The following is a 16,638-nucleotide window of genomic DNA, read 5'->3' on the forward strand; positions in this document are numbered from 1 at the left end:
CACCATGAAATTCCATGATATTTGATGCTAGAGTTATTATCACTGTCAATCACAAATTTGCTAGTGACATGGGATTTAGCAGGTTTACTATGATCTACTTTACGACCTGTTGGGGAAAAAACTGAAAAATTTACGTTTCATGATATGTTGCAAAAACCGTTATCCTAAAAAAAAAAAAAAAAAAAAAAAAAAAAAAAAAAAAAAACTGAGCAATAATTTAACAGTTTCATATTTCTCACTACGTGAAACGTGTCACAATAATGTGTTAAGCAATAGAAATACTCTCCCATATAAACCAGGATGAAAACAACAGCCACGTGTCAATGGTCCACTCGTCAGCAGGTGGCGGTAATGCACTTACACGTGTACGATCTACCGAAAACAAGAGCACGACGTCACCACTAGCGTCATCAGTCAGCGTTGGGTCTCCTGAGGTAAGACAAACAGTTTCAAAGTGTTTCGTGTAATTGTACAATTATAAAAACAGTTTGTTAAAGCAACATTTTGACCTTGTCATTCTGTATCGTTTTCATCTGATTCAGCGCTATATGTGCGTCTTTTCTGGCGTCTGCTGATGGAAATAAACATTCAGCCTAGCAGACAACAACAATGTGAGGAACTAGTGCTCAATTCATTTAAGATCTGTGTTTGTGTGCGTGTTTATGTTCGTGTATTTACTTATTTGGAGCAATAATTGTATTGCTTTTGAATGTCACTTGATCAAAAGTCAAAATACGATCTGTGAGGGGAATTCGGTCCGTGTAACTTTAACGGTTTGCACTTCTTTGTTCAGTTTACACTATCAAAGTTAACCAGATAAAAAATTACGTTCATTTATTTTTCCCCTAGGTAATAGGTACCTAGATTTAAGACTGGCTTAGTGCAGGTGTGATTTTACCAATGTCTAATATACTGTATGCACAGTACACAAAACATGTTTTGAAAATAAATAAATAAAAATGCAGTTATTTAGTATGTTTCAAATGTTGTAGTTTGTTTCTAGTGACCAGACTCTCATATATGTACAGTACACAAATATGAAAAATCACAATTTTGCTGAAACCTCCTTTACTGTATGTATAATGCATAAATGTGACCAAAGGACTACAAATATTTAATTTAATTTAATTTTTTTTTTTAATGGAGATGTACACAACATAAGCTTTTCATTGATCTATGGTTTGTTAGAATAGTATTTGGCTGAAATACAACTATTTGAAAATCTGGAATCTGAAGGTGCCAAAAAAATAAATAATATATATATATATATATAATTTTTTTTTTTTTTTCTCCAAAATATTAAGAAAATCGCCAGTGAAGTTCTCCAAATTAGGTTTGTTGCAATGCATATTACTAATCAGAAATCAAAGTTTTAATATATTTTCAGTAGGAATTTACAAAATATCTGCATGGAACATGATCTTTACTTAATAATCAATCATTTTGACCCATACAGTGTATTTTTGGCAATAACTACAAATATACCCATGCTACCTTATGACTGGTTTTGTGATCCAGGGTCACAAATGTTGAGGAAAAAAAACTGTAATTCACCAAAACATGATTTATTTATTTTTTTTCCTCTTTCTTTCTTGATAAAAGGCTTGTAGTTAGGGCTGGACGGTATGGTCAAAAAATTAATCACAGTACTTTTTTTTCCATATCGGTCGATATCGATAATTATCATGATAAATATCAAAACTTTATTTTTTTAAGTTTAAAGTCAGATTTTTGCTCCAAAGTGAAAGTTGTAGAAACCAGACCTTAACAAAATAAATATGTAAATAGAAAAATGTATTTCTGCATGTTCTAGTGAGTTATATTGTTTCAAATCAAGAAACATGTTTGGGTTGTCTGATAATAATAATAATAATAATAATAATAATAATATCATCACTTTTTTTTGTGTCTTAGCAATACACATGTGATAGTAGCTTGAGGTTGCAGAGGTAATTTTTTTGTTTATTATCAGTCAGTAAAAACTGTAGCAACCTTAACAGTTTTATATGGTTAAATTTATTCTGACTTATTTTTAATTATTATTATTATTATTATTATTATTATTTATTTTTTTAATTAAGCACTGGTCCCCCATTGTAGCAAGCATACATTTTAAATCATGATGAACACAGTTAAAACCACACATAATGGTACCTCAATACAAAAAAATATATATAACTAAAAATATAACTACATGGTTTTATAGGTAACCTATTTGTATGAAAAACGGTAGTCTAAAAACATTCAGTATAAATGCACACATGCTATAGCTTAATCACAAATGCATACATGCTGTAATTATATACCATTACTCCTGTAATAAAAAATCGTTGTGAATTTTAATACTGTAAGTTCCATTTTTCAAAGATTCCAAAGGCTGTAACATAAAATGATTATGTTCTGAAGGTATTGGCAAAATCTCACCTGTAGTAAGTCTGTTGTAACTAGGAATGTACTACAAGCTTTGGAACATGAACAAACCATTTCAGTAAATTGCAGTAGGTTTTTTTTTCCGCTCTAATAATGTTGTGTACTGTATGCACAGTAAAGAGGTATTGGCAAAATCACACCTGTAGTAAGTCAGTCTTGACTAGGTCTACAGCCATTATGAACAGCCTTCTGGGTACTTACAGTAGATTGTATGAGCATTTTGTGTACTGTACATATATGAAGTATGGTATTGGCAAAATCACACATGTAGTGAATCATTAAAAAGTAATTCAAGTTTTACAATTTAACAATGAGTTATTTTAAATGTTAAAAGCAATTTTAATTAAAATATACACTGGACATTGGCCCAAGACCAAAATAATAAACAGTAATTTCCCCTAAAAAAATCTTAATACCCTAAAAAGAAAAAGTTCAAACAAAAAAACAGGGACTGAAATAACTGAGAAACTAAGTAGGACATATCACTTCCATCTGGAATTTGCCCCATGAACCATTCAGTACGAAAACACGTACTGTTACACCCCACTGCAAACCGTTACACGGACTGAATTAATGGGAGTCGAACTTGATTTGTTCTCTAACATATTTAAATATTCTATGTATTATTTATTTATTTTTAACATCATCTATTTTGACATGAAGAGGCTCGCTTGGTTGCAACACTCAATTTGATGATGAAAGCATTAAACTGATAACTGGTTTATTTTTTACAGCAATTCACCTACAGTTCAGTGTTTTCAAAGCGGGTTACCAATAAATGCTGGAATGTTCCCAATTGCCTGAAAGTGAAGAAGATAAAGTTTGTAAGAGAAAATTAAAAACATGAATGATCCAGAGCCCTGTGGAATAAAACAGGAAGATATTGAACAACAAATAGGTTAGTGTTTGTTCTTAATTCTTTAATAAGGTTATAAAATTTGGAAAAAAATGGAAAAAAAGGTTAAAAATGTCCCAAAATCAGTTTTTGAGCAAGTACAAAATATATAACCAATCAGTGTTCAAAGCTGTCTCCTTACCTTTGGCCGATTCACAACAGTATGCTATTGTGAGTGAGTGTGAGTAAGTGAGTGAGTGAGTGAGTGAGTGAATGAATGAATGAATGAATGAATGAATAAATAAATCTTACTGAGTAATTTTGTCTTGTTTTCTAGTATAAATATCTAAAATTTACTTGACAAGTAAAAAATTATCCAAATTGTGTTCTAAATCCAAACAAGAAAAAATATCTGCCAGTGGGGTTAGAGAAATAATCTTGTTTATCCTTTGATTTAAGATTATTTTTCTTGCCCCATTGGCAGATATGTTTGCTTGTTATAAGCAAAAACTAACAAAAGCTGTGCGGCTGTTTGCTGTCTACTGACACATCCCAGCAAAAGATAGAAATAAGTGACTTAAACACAGTTTTTATACGGTGAAAATAGTGTTCTAATAATTTTGTCCACCACTGTATCAGCATCAGAAATGAACTGTTTTCCAATGAGCTCAACAGAAATGTGATTGGTTATAATGCTCAATGCTGCAAACCACGCTCAAAAAGGATTCGATGCAATGTCGCTAATTAAGCAAATCTACTGTAAATCATTTGCCACGATCAATACATTTCATTCATTTCACTCTACACCTTTCACTTGACAGTCAGTGTAGCTTACCATTACTACAATATTACTTAGTAAAATGTTTCAAGTAAATGTAACAGAGTAAATGTACTTCATTACTACCCACCTCTGACTATTGCGGAAGTGCACATCGTGATATCGATGCTAAAATTATAAAGCATGCAGTCCTAATAAAATTCATTAAAAAAAAAATGTATAGGGAACTTGCTTTTTACAGTAAAACTGAAATGTGACTTTTTTTTTCATTGGACGTCTTTATTTCAAGCCAGCTTTGAAATCTTTTGAAATATTCAACAAATATAATATATAATCGTTAAATAATTAAATAATTGTAATTGAGGTAAATCAAGCTTTTGATTTTAGGTCAAATTACCCAGCCCTAATTTATACTAGAAAACAAGACAAAAATAGGTTACGTATGTAACTATGGTTCCCTGAGCAGGGTAAGAGACACTGCGTCCTCTAGGGAGGAATGTCTTTTTTGTGACCTGTGTCTGAAGCCTGCATTCAAAACGAGTGTTTAGTGTTGATCGGCGTCAGTACCGGTGCGACCACAGCATAAAAGGGAGCCAGTAGAACACAACATCTGCTTCTTATGTCCGAAGAATGGTGATGATGCTAGAGGATGCAGTGTCTCCATTCCTTCTCAGGGAACCATGGTTACATACGTAATCTGAGACGTTCCCTTTCAAGGGACAAGTGCAAGCCAAGCACTAATGCAAGCACTAAGTACCAGCTCCCCCCATGATGAATCAATTGCAAAGAGATTCCTTTAAGGGGATATAATAAGTTGTCTAGGACAACAATCTAGACCTTGGCTCGTTACCTAGAGGCTTTCCTCCAGCTCTGCGTGACCTAGCTCGAGAAGCTGGCCGGGCAGGCCGCGGCTGCAACACCCTGTTCAGAAGTATCACCAGAGATACATAAGTGGAGTGGGGCCCAAGGTAACCAGGGGCCTTAACCAGCTCAGAGAACCGAAAGAAGGATACAACGCATAACCCATACCATAGAGGATTTTAGAAAAGTGTGCAAGGTGCCTAGCGTGCACACTTACCGCAGTGTGAATTTTAGAAACATATGGTATATGAAATTTATACCGTTACTAGAGGAACTTATCCTAGGAGCTGCCTCGATAGTTCTTAGGTAGCAAATGCTTAAGAAGTTCTAAGCCAACTCAGAGAATGGGAACGAGATTTAGCACATAGCCCATATCATGCAGGTTGAGAGCGTTGCAATCTGTAAGGTTTAAAAATAATTTTTCAAATTAATGCATCAGAAATGTGCATATTTCTACTATGTCAGGATTCACAGTTTTCCTTTCACATTTCTCTCTTTGATTCTTAATTTTATATATATTGTATTTCAAAACTTAAAGTTAGTAGTTCTCAATTAAAAAAACATTTCTGTCTTTGATTTTTTTATTTAATTAAATGTATTTATTTTAGTAATGTTTTAGTGATTTACTGAAAATCAAACTTTTGAAACATTTGAAACTTTTTTTTTCCTTCATTTTAGACCTGATGGAAGAGAACCGGGAGATTGAAGAACTTGTTGAAGTGAGGAGGAAACATCAGATCAAAACTGAAGATTCCTTATTGAAAAATGACAATATATGTTTCACTTGCTCTCACTGTGGAAAGAGTTTCTCATGCAAGCAAGATCTTGGCCTTGATGTAATATCTCTTTGTAGAAATAAGCCATATGCATGTGATAAGTGCGAGAAGATTTTCAGAATAAAAGGAAACCTTGTTGAACACATGAACATTCACACTGAAGAGAAGCCACACACATGTGATCGATGTGGGAAGAGTTTCCCACAAAAACAAAACCTTGATGAACATAAGAAAATCCACACTCTGGCAAGGCCGTACGAATGTGATCAATGTGGGAGGAGTTTCCCATATAAAGGAAATCTGGATAAACACATGAGGATCCACACTGGAGAAAAGCCACACACATGTGATCAATGTGGGAAGAGTTTTGTGCATAAACGAAACCTTGATGAACATAAGAAAATCCACACTCTGGCAAGGCCGTACGAATGTGATCAATGTGGGAAGAGTTTCCCATATAAAGGAAACCTGGATAAACACTCGAGGATCCACACTGGAGAGAAGCCACACACCTGTGATCAATGTGGGAAGAGTTTCACGCAAAAAGGAACCCTTAATGATCACATGAAGATCCACACTGGAGAAAAGCCGCACAAATGTGATCAATGTGGGAAGAGTTTCGCGCAAAAAGGAAACCTAAAAGTACACATGAAAATCCACACTGGAGAAAAGCCATACATATGCGATCAGTGCGGGAAGAGTTTCACACACAAAGGAAACCTTAACGTACACAAGAAAATCCACACTGGAGAGAAACCATATGCATGTGATCAATGTGGAAAGTGTTTCATAGAAAAAGTGCCTTTAAATGATCACATGAAAATCCACAGTGGAGAAAAGCCACACGCATGTGATCAGTGCGGGAAGAAATTCACACAAGGAAAAAACCTTAACATACACATTAAAAATGTTCACACTGGGGAGAGGCTATTCACATGTGATCAGTGTGGGAAGAGATTCACACTTAAAGCTAATCTTAAAGCACACATGAAGATCCACACTGGAGAGAAGCCACATGCGTGTGATCAGTGCGGGAAGTGTTTCATACATAAAACGAGCCTTAACGAACATATGACAATTCACACAGGAGAGAAACCGCATACATGTGATCAATGTGGTAAGAGTTATACACAAAAAGGGGCCCTTAAAGAACACATAAAAATCCATACTGGAGAAAAGCCACACACATGTGATCAGTGTGGGAAGAGTTTCCGAAAATCATCTGTTTATAAAGTACATCTGCTTACTCATTCTAGAGAAAGGTTATATAGCTGTGATCAATGCGATAAAAAGTTTTTTAGGCCAGATTTTCTGAAGGATCACCTTAAAGTTCATACAAAGGAGAAGCCTTACGTATGTTCTTTGTGTGGAAAGAGTTTTAGTCAGATGGGTACTTTAAAAGTACACCAGAAAAGACACAGTGGTGTGAAGGATCATGTTTGCTCTGAATGTGGTAAGGCTTTTTTTACGGATGGTGCACTGAAAGTGCACAGGGCAGTTCACACTGGAGAAAAACCTTACAAGTGTTCACACTGTGACAAGAGCTTCAAACGCTCTGAATATCTGAGAATACATGAAAGGATCCACACTGGAGAGAAGCCGTATCACTGCCATTCATGTGGGAAGAGTTTTGCTCATTGTTCTGCTTTAACCAGTCATAAAAAAAAATGCATGTCTGAAATTAGTAGTAGTTCAAGTTCTGATCTGTAAGACTGCATAAAACAATTATGTTGATACCCGATTAATCAAAGACTATTAGAACAATTAATGAACTGATTGTTGATTTTCAGATTAATATTTTTGTATGAATCATTTTATTGTTCTAATACCGCCCCTCCATACAGGCCATATCCCACCTGAACAACACATAACACACTTCCGTACTGGCCATCTATACAGAGCACATATGCACATTCACAGTTCTGTCAATGGACGTTTTGCCTTTATTTTGCCAATAAAGCTCTTTCTGATTCTGATTTATTTGTCTTTCTATGTTTTAAATTTATATCACTTAGGGTGGGTTGTACCAGCAAGGATTCAATTAAGCAAAGTTTAGCGAATCAAGGGTTTGTTGACCTGGGTTTTATTTTTATTTTAACCACAAGATTACCAAATTGGGGATTATATTTCTAACATGTGATTAAAATCTCCAGCTACGATTATTTTTCTCCACCATGATGAATTCACCATGTAATGTTAATATTCCTTATCCTAAACTCTGTCTCTGACATAAGTTGCTTTTGTTGATAAAGGAAATAAACTTGTGAAATGTCAGCCAGTCTTTATAAACTGCGATGTAGAGAGATTGTTGATCAAAGATCTGATCAAGTAAGCAATGAAAACATTGAGGCAGTGCATGCAGATTTACTATGGGCTGCCAAGACCCTTACAATGCACTTTAATTTTTATTTTTATTTGTAATAAGCACCTCTCTGAGACCTGACCACACACTCACTGTCTTTGATCAATTGGCCACACATTGTAACTGTAGGTGCACAAATGATAAATGATAACATTCTCTGATTGTGGAATTGAATTCCACTGATGTGATGCTCTGAATGAGAAAACAGCTTGACCAAACTACGTTTTTCTATGTGGAATTATGCAATTAGCTTTAGCTCACCCTCTAGTTCAGGGGTGCCCAACCCTGTTCCTGGAGATCTATCTTCCTGCAGAGTTTAGTTCCAACCATGATTGGGAATGCATACTTTTAAACATACTAAATTACCAGGAGATGGTGGTAAGTCTCATTCAAAACGCTGAATTATTCAGTAACAAAACACTGTTGAGTTTTACTTGGAGAATGTGGAAAATATTGGAGAACATATAAGACCCATCAAATCTGAATTTAAGACAATTTAAGACTTTTCAAGGCCTTTTTTTCAGAAAAAGTTATTTAAGACTTTTTAAGGATCCTTGGACACCCTGAAAATGCATTTGCAGCTTTTGACTGCTGAGTGGCACTTTAACCACAAGTAGTCAAGGGAACGCTTCAAAGTGCATTTTCACAAATAGCATTGCATGTTTGTCATGTAAATACTTAGTTATCCATTATCTGTCCTTTGTTTTGACAGAGTACTACTGTTCACCAAGTAAGAAATTGTTGCGTGTTTTATCATGTCTTTCTTTCCATTATTTTAGTAAAACATGGGGAACTGTATAATTTTGCTCCAATTATTTAAGCCTAACTAAAACAAGGAACAAATAAATTAAACCTGGCCACGATTTAGCTAAATCATTGAAACTAAAAAGAAGGGACACATAAATAAAGTGAACCTCTGTCAGATTCTCTCATTATAATCAAAAATATGCACACAATGTAAAAAAAAGAGCTTCTTTGTAGAAATGCAGGGTCTGACCAAGGACTGAAGAGGCGGCGCTGACCAGGAGAGTTCCACAGTGCCATGCCCATCTCAGGATCCAGCCATGCAGCCAGTGTTGAAGCGGTCTTATGTGTAACAGGTTGAGCGGCCTAACTGCGGCTGCGACTAACATATAAGCCAGCCGTAAAGATGTGGGGAGACAGGGACAGCCCGAAGGGGAGGACTTTGTACTGATATGCCCGACTCTCAAAAACAAGGCAGAATTGAGACATAAGTACACATCCTTCAGGTCAAAAGCTGCAAACCTGATGTCCTGGTGTCGAACGCAAGAAAGAATGTGCTTCATGCGCAGAAGCATGCGGTGGGAAAGATATCTCAAAAGACGCTTTCAACAACTGTGTATGCTGTAGGACATGATGTTGATAATGATTGACTGAAAGGGAACTAGCCTTCAAGCTAATTTGGGTACATTTACATTTAAGAATGTTGATTAATGTACATTGTCCCTTTTTGTGAAATAAATAAATAAATGTATAAATAAATAAATAAATAAATAAATGTTGCTCTCATATATCCAAACTCAGATTTAAGAGTTTTATGTATGAAACATTTCCCGCACTGATCACACGCGTACGGCTTCTCTCTGTGGATTTTCATGTGTGCTTTAAGGTTAGCTTTAAAGGAGTCATCGGATGCAAAGTTCACTTTTACATGTTGTTTGAACATGAATGTGTGTTAGCAGTGTATGTACAAATCTACACTATAATGATAAAAATCCATGCAGTGTTTTTTAATTAATCTGTAAAAATATTATTCCCTTTTATAAATTGAGCCATTCTCAGATATGTCACACCAACAGAGGCCACTCCCACAATAGTTGATTGACATGAGCGTCTTACCTCAGACCCGTCTTACATCAGCTGTAACAGTCCGACCTCCATGTAATGTAAATTAGACAATAATATCTCCAATTGAGCAATTGAGGTGTTGTGTTGCTGAATGTAATAATGAACATAGTGGTCATCATTTACTCACGACATCTGAGCCGCTGAAGATGCAGTGGATTACGTTTGTTTGTGAAGGGAATGCGCCTCCTGATTTACATAAATGCGTCAATGTTCTCGCAATTCATTCGTGATCCAGCTTCACCTACAGCAACTTATGAATCTCTGCAATCATCTTTCTTAATAACGTGCTAGTAAACTGACTCGTCAATCCACAGAGAGAAGAGAGGGGTGGGGTGAGCAGAGCTCATTTACACTTAAAGGAGCAATCGATCAGAATGGGTTGATTTTTGCAGAGCTCATTTTGACAAGGTAAAAAAAGTTGTTTTACACAACCATTGAGAATTTTTAACCAAAGTATATTAAAGAATTTTCATTAAGACCCTAGATATCTCAAATAACTCAGATTAAACAATAGACCATGTGAATCTACGTTACTGGTCATTGCATTCTGGGTAGTCACCGCCATGTTTTAGGACACGCTAAATAGCTTTCAATGACAATAAACACAAATCACTAAAGTTAAAAATGACTGTATTTGCGTTAATGTTTTTAAGAGCTGCTTGCACTTGCTTAGAATAATTGTACTAATGTTGGAATCCATTGCGTTAATTCGAGCATTGAGTCGTGTGGCCAGAACATACACATACACACATACACACTCACAGAAATCATACGACCGCCTTCTACTGTACCACACACAGGACCAAATTAATTTCTCTTTTGCAATTTTTAATAACTAGGTGTCACTGATATATCTGCCAGATAAAATAAACACAGCATAGCTGATCTCAGGTGAAGGTGGCTGTGGTGAATACCTGACAGTGTGTAAAGGCGATGCAGATGGCGGCGTAGCGCAAATCCATGAATGAATATTCTATGAATATACGCTGATGTATTTAATCATATATCATATCGCCCTAATTTCTTTAAGGGATGAAGTGCAATAAGTTTTACTGGATTAAATCGAGCAAATACACAATTTCTTACAAAGAGCTGCTGAACAGTAAATGTAACGGGACTCTAGTGAAGCGTGTTAGATACAGATGCAAGCTTTATTAAACACAGCGTAGTCAAGACAGGCAGGGTCGATCTCCAACCAAACAGTAATACGAAGGCAAGACAAAAGCGTAATCCAATTAAACAGGCAGAAGGTCACAAGCCAAGTGAGCAGTCCAAAGTAGCAAATGAACAAGGCTATGAAACAAGGAACAAACTATGGCAATGAAGCAAAACAAAACTATGGCAAAACACAAGGCAAAACTATGACAATAAAACAAAATCGAGGAAATAGCAAAACAAGGCAATGAAACAGGATAAACACTTGGTGGAGTCTGCACAGGCACAACAATACTTCACAAAGCCTGTTTGGTATAGGCCTCCTTAAATGGCCACCAAACAGGAAGTAACCAGAGAAGCAGCAGAGGGAGTAGTAACAGTCAGTCAATGGGTGAGGGCTCCCTCTGCTGGCGTGGCATTACAGTAAATCAGATGAGTTGCTTTATGAACAATGACAGTGATCACAGTGATTCATATCACAGATTAAATTACATTTCCAAACATGTTATTTATAGTGTGAGCACTTACAAATTCACGTGAATCAGAAATTATGAATCTGTAATTAATAATAAATACAAACAACAAAGCCAGATTTTGAAGTTGTTTATTTTCATTGAGCTGCTTTTGCCATTGTGTTGTTTCAAGCTGAAAAGCATAACATTGTGCTTCATTTTAGATCAGTTCTCCACTCCGGTCATGTCAGTAGATATGACAGTTTATGTCACAGCAAGCATTGTCCATTCTAATGTGTTTTTAAATGTACAATATAAATTTTAACATCTACCTCCACTATTACCCAGTGTAGACTGTAGTTTCCCAGAATGTCGTGTGTTGCTGACGTCACATTCCCATACTCTATTTGTGTTCACATATATTACTATGATATACAGGCGCTGGTCATATAATTAGAATATCTTCAAAAAGTTGATTTCAATAATTCCATTCAAGAAGTGAAACTTGTGTAATGTATACATTCATTCCACACAGACTGATATATTTCAAGTGTTTATTTCTTTTAACTTTGATGATTATAACTGACAATAAATGAAAACCCCAAATTCAGTATCTCAGAAAATTAGAATATTGTGAAAAGGTTCAGTATTGAAGACACCTGGTGCCACACTCTAATCAGCTAATTAACTCAAAACACCTGCAAAGGCCTTTAAATGGTCTCTCAGTCTAGTTCTGTAGGCTACACAATCATAGGGAAGACTGCTGATTTGACAGTTGTCTAAAAGACGACAATTGACGCCTTGCACAAGGAGGGCAAGACACAAAAGGTCATTGCAAAAGAGGCTGGCTGTTCACAGAGCTCTGTGTCCAAGCACATTAATAGAGAGGCGAAGGGAAGGAAAAGATGTGGTAGAAAAAAGTGTACAAGCAATAGGGATAACCGTACCCTGGAGAGAATTGTGAAACAAAACCCATTCAAAAATGTGGGGGAGATTCACAGAGAGTGGACTGCAGCTGGAGTCAGTGCTTCAAGAACCACTACGCACAGACGTATGCAAGACATGGGTTTCAGCTGTCGCATTCCTTGTGTCAAGCCACTCTTGAACAACAGACAGCGTCAGAAGCGTCTCGCCTGGGCTAAAGACAAAAAGGACTGGACTGCTGCTGAGTGGTCCAAAGTTATGTTCTCTGATGAAAGTAAATTTTACATTTCCTTTGGAAATCGGGGTCCCAGAGTCTGGAGGAAGAGAGGAGAGGCACAGAATCCACGTTGCTTGAGGTCCAGTGTAAAGTTTCCACAGTCAGTGATGGTTTGGGGTGCCATGTCATCTGCTGGTGCTGGTCCACTGTGTTTTCTGAGGTCCAAGGTCAACGCAGCTGTATACCAGGACATTTTATAGCACTTCATGCTTCCTGCTGCTGACCAACTTTATGGAGATGCAGATTTCATTTTCCAACAGGAATTGGCACCTGCACACAGTGCCAAAGCTACCAGTACCTGGTTTAAGGACCATGGTATCCCTGTTCTTAATTGGCCAGCAAACTCACCTGACCTTAACCCCATAGAAAATCTATGGGGTATTGTGAATGCTGTTCGCTGTTTGTGGAGTTGTTTAATCATAGGCTGCGTTCGAAACCGCATACTCAGTGAGTAGGTACTTAATTTCAATAAGTACTTACTTAACGAGCGCTAAAAGAGCACGTACTTTACAGCCAAATCTCGTTGAGTATGAATGTAATTCGGACGTCATCCGCCATGTTTACGTTATCATGTGATTTACGAGCTCATAACAAGCGCAACAATTTAAAAGATACGAGCGGCAGGTTTGATCTATCCGTAAATATTTTGATGTTGATAATTTGCTAATTTTGTGGTCTTGTTAAAGAAACAATTTTACATTTTATTGTGATTTTTTTTTTTTTTTTTTTTTTTTTATGTTATAAGAAAACATATAAGATGAAGTCGTTCTCTTTAATATGTAGTTAATTTCTTCATTTTATGTGTAAAATTGGCTTAAGTGGTTTAAATCTCCATTGTTTTCTTTTTTTTTTTAGTTGAATCTTGTCGTTTCATCCACCAGGCTTCTAAAAAAAAGGCACCGTGGTGAATTATTTAGATATTTAACCTTGTTATTATATTGTTGTTGTTGTTGTTGTTTTGTGTGTACATAATCTCATACCATGATAAATGCATGATATTTGTTTTGTTTTTTTGTCATTACAGTTGTCCATTGTTAGGTACAACCATATTTCCAGATCTTATATGTAATTATAAGCCATAATAATAATAATAATAATGAAAAGAATGACAGGTGCACTAACACCTCATAGCATCTGTAACTCAACAACCCTACCTACCAAGTACGGTTAAAATACACCTCCACGTTTGCAATGTCTGCACAAAGGAGACATCAGGCAGCTGCTGGAACATCTCGCATTTGGAGACTGTTGATTTTACATTTGAAAAATGTAAGTATTACTACTTAAAAATTAAGATAACACCATAATGAACTGCATTGCTAGCCCACCCCAACATTTACACACAATAATAAAGATACATGCTAACTAATAATTAATTATATAACTTTTTTTTGACATGCATGAAAATACACTCGACAAATGCAGCTGATTTGAATCCATCAATTTTCAGTTAAGCAATGAATTAATGCATTAGTTAACAAAATATGTATATTTTATTTATTGACAACAATAGAAATCATGAATAAATGAGTAAAAGAAGGAATAAAAGCATCATAATAAATACATAAATATACAAGTCAACAACAGATGAAACAGAGCTTTATTCAAACTTATTGATCTGACAGCCATGTATTTACAGTTGGTGAACCCCACATCCTATTGCTATCTCAATGCAGCTGTGCCAATTCTGCTGCTGCGCTGTGCTTCACAATCTCATTCTTCTCAATGGGGATGTCGTTGAGCCAGACGATGAGAAAGACCATGAAGACATACCACTGAACCCCACAACCTTGAGGCAAGAGCAGGAGACCATGTGCGGGACAATCTGGCTATTACCGTGTCTGCTCGACTACCTGTGAAACATTTAAACAGAGTAAAACATTTTGCAATTCATGTTGTCAGCATTCCATTTCTTGACAAATTTCATTTCATGTTTACACTCACATGCTAATTTTTGTTGTACCTGTATTATTTTGGAGTGGGCTAAACCGCTGAACTGGCAAGCAGAAGGTTGCTGCTTCGCAACTACCTGAGCAAGGCACTTTTCTCCAGGGGATTGGGGGTCCCTGTAATAAGAGCACTGTAAGTCACTTTGGATAAAAGTTTCATGACTTTATTTGTTGATGCTTTTGGAACGTCTGAAAGTCAGCCTCCATTGACTAATACTGTATGAACAGAAACCGGCAGAACAGAATCACATCCTCAATGTCTTGGAGTAATGGAGGGTCTCATCCATGGCACCAGACCATTTCCAGGATACTGCTGTGGATTTCTCCTTTTTCACTGCTCACACCAGTCTGCAGCCATTTCAGATCATACAAAAACGCACAAATATAATACAAAAGCATTCATTTAAACTTTTTTTACAATAATTAATTGTAATAATTTTTTTTTTTATTTCTGTGTTACAGTAACAAAATGATCTTACTATATTTTTGTTTCAAGTCTTCCTTTCTTCCCACAAACACTGCCGTCACCTGCTGCACCACAAAAGATCTGCAGAAAATGCACAGAAATCACAAATCAAAAGTGCTGTAATAACTCTGTTTGATGTTACAATAAATAAAATAAAGTACAACTTAAGATTTAAAAGATGTTTTATTCATTTATGTAATGTATACTCACTGAAAGCCTTTGATGGCAGCATTCCTTCATCAGTCACTCTTCACCGGATAAACACACGCGTGTCTCATCTGTCCCTGTAACATCCAGACATGATTCAGTTACCGCTGTGATTCAATACTGCATTTACATTTTGAAGTAGTTGCTGATTTGTTAACTGGCTTTTTATTCAACACAAATGCTCCTCAATTTATCAACAGTAATGGACAAATGAAACAGGTGAACTCATGTTTAGTTATGCACACGTGTTTATTTACACTATTTACATTCAACTAAAGCAGTGTTGACAGCAGTGAATTCTACATAATAACTACACATAACGTACATCACTCACTCAGATGTCTGCTTTATGTTGTGATGTGCTCATCTGCAATTCTCTTACAACACTTTACTGTCAGTTGTTAAATAAATATTATAAGTAATCAAAGACGTATATGGCTTATGTAAATCCACTTTGTTGATGTACGTGTGCTTACTGGAGCTCTACTGTTTGCTCTACACAATTAAACGCGTTTTTACAGCAAAATTACAATATACTATAACGTTACTGTGTAGTCTTTGCACCTAAATATACAGTTTAGTAAGTCAGCAAATACGATTTTAACACAAGGAACCGTGTTTTGGTTTGCAATACTCACATTTGTAAACATCTTTGTCGTGGTTCTCAATCACGTTCGATGATGACGTATTGCTCTCCCATGGACTCCTGGGATTGAAAAGTATCGATGAAAACTCCAGAATCTGGTCTGAAGCAGTAGGACATCCGGGGATTTCTCACCTACTCTTTTAGGTTTCGAACGTACTTCTTTCTTCACATACTCTTTTTTCCTACTATATAGTAGGTAAGTAGGCATATTAGAATGCAAATTAAGTATACGTACGTCCGAATCTCACGAGAATGAGCGCACTCGCCTGCTAATTCTCGCCTACTCTTTTATGTATACTGAAGATTCAAACATACGCATTCGCTCGCCTACTGCTTTTAGTATGCGGTTCCGAACGCAGCCACAGTCTGTTGAGATCTTGAGAAATTTAATAACTTATTTTATTTCAGTTGATTTAATCTGTGGCTGAAGTCAGTTGTAGTTCTTCAGTTTCTCTTTTCTTCAGTGATTCTGCTTGTTAACAGCAGGTGTTCATCATTAATGCTCAATCAGCTTTTATTTGATCACTTAATTATCTAAACTCTGCTTCAGTGTTATTTAACTCTGTGTAGAGAGGGACCAAATGTTCTCTGAATGAGTTGATTTTACTCTGGGGATTTTACTATGTGCATTCACATTTATTACCATAATGT

General features: G+C 36.1%; 1 protein-coding gene across 1 annotated transcript; it reads left to right on the plus strand.

Annotated features, from left to right (window-relative positions):
• The first annotated feature begins 334 nt into the window (after nucleotides 1-334).
• Nucleotides 335-7,656, plus strand: LOC127158633 (gastrula zinc finger protein XlCGF57.1-like). The gene is made up of 4 exons (XM_051101691.1): nucleotides 335-434; nucleotides 543-611; nucleotides 3,165-3,328; nucleotides 5,583-7,656. The coding sequence occupies exons 3-4, from the start codon at nucleotides 3,274-3,276 to the stop codon at nucleotides 7,388-7,390; spliced, it is 1,863 nt and encodes a 620-aa protein (XP_050957648.1). The 5' UTR covers nucleotides 335-434; nucleotides 543-611; nucleotides 3,165-3,273; the 3' UTR covers nucleotides 7,391-7,656.
• The last annotated feature ends 8,982 nt before the right edge of the window (nucleotides 7,657-16,638 follow it).

Source organism: Labeo rohita, unplaced genomic scaffold (genome assembly GCF_022985175.1).
Source record: "Labeo rohita strain BAU-BD-2019 unplaced genomic scaffold, IGBB_LRoh.1.0 scaffold_1617, whole genome shotgun sequence".
Lineage (NCBI taxonomy): Eukaryota > Metazoa > Chordata > Actinopteri > Cypriniformes > Cyprinidae > Labeo > Labeo rohita.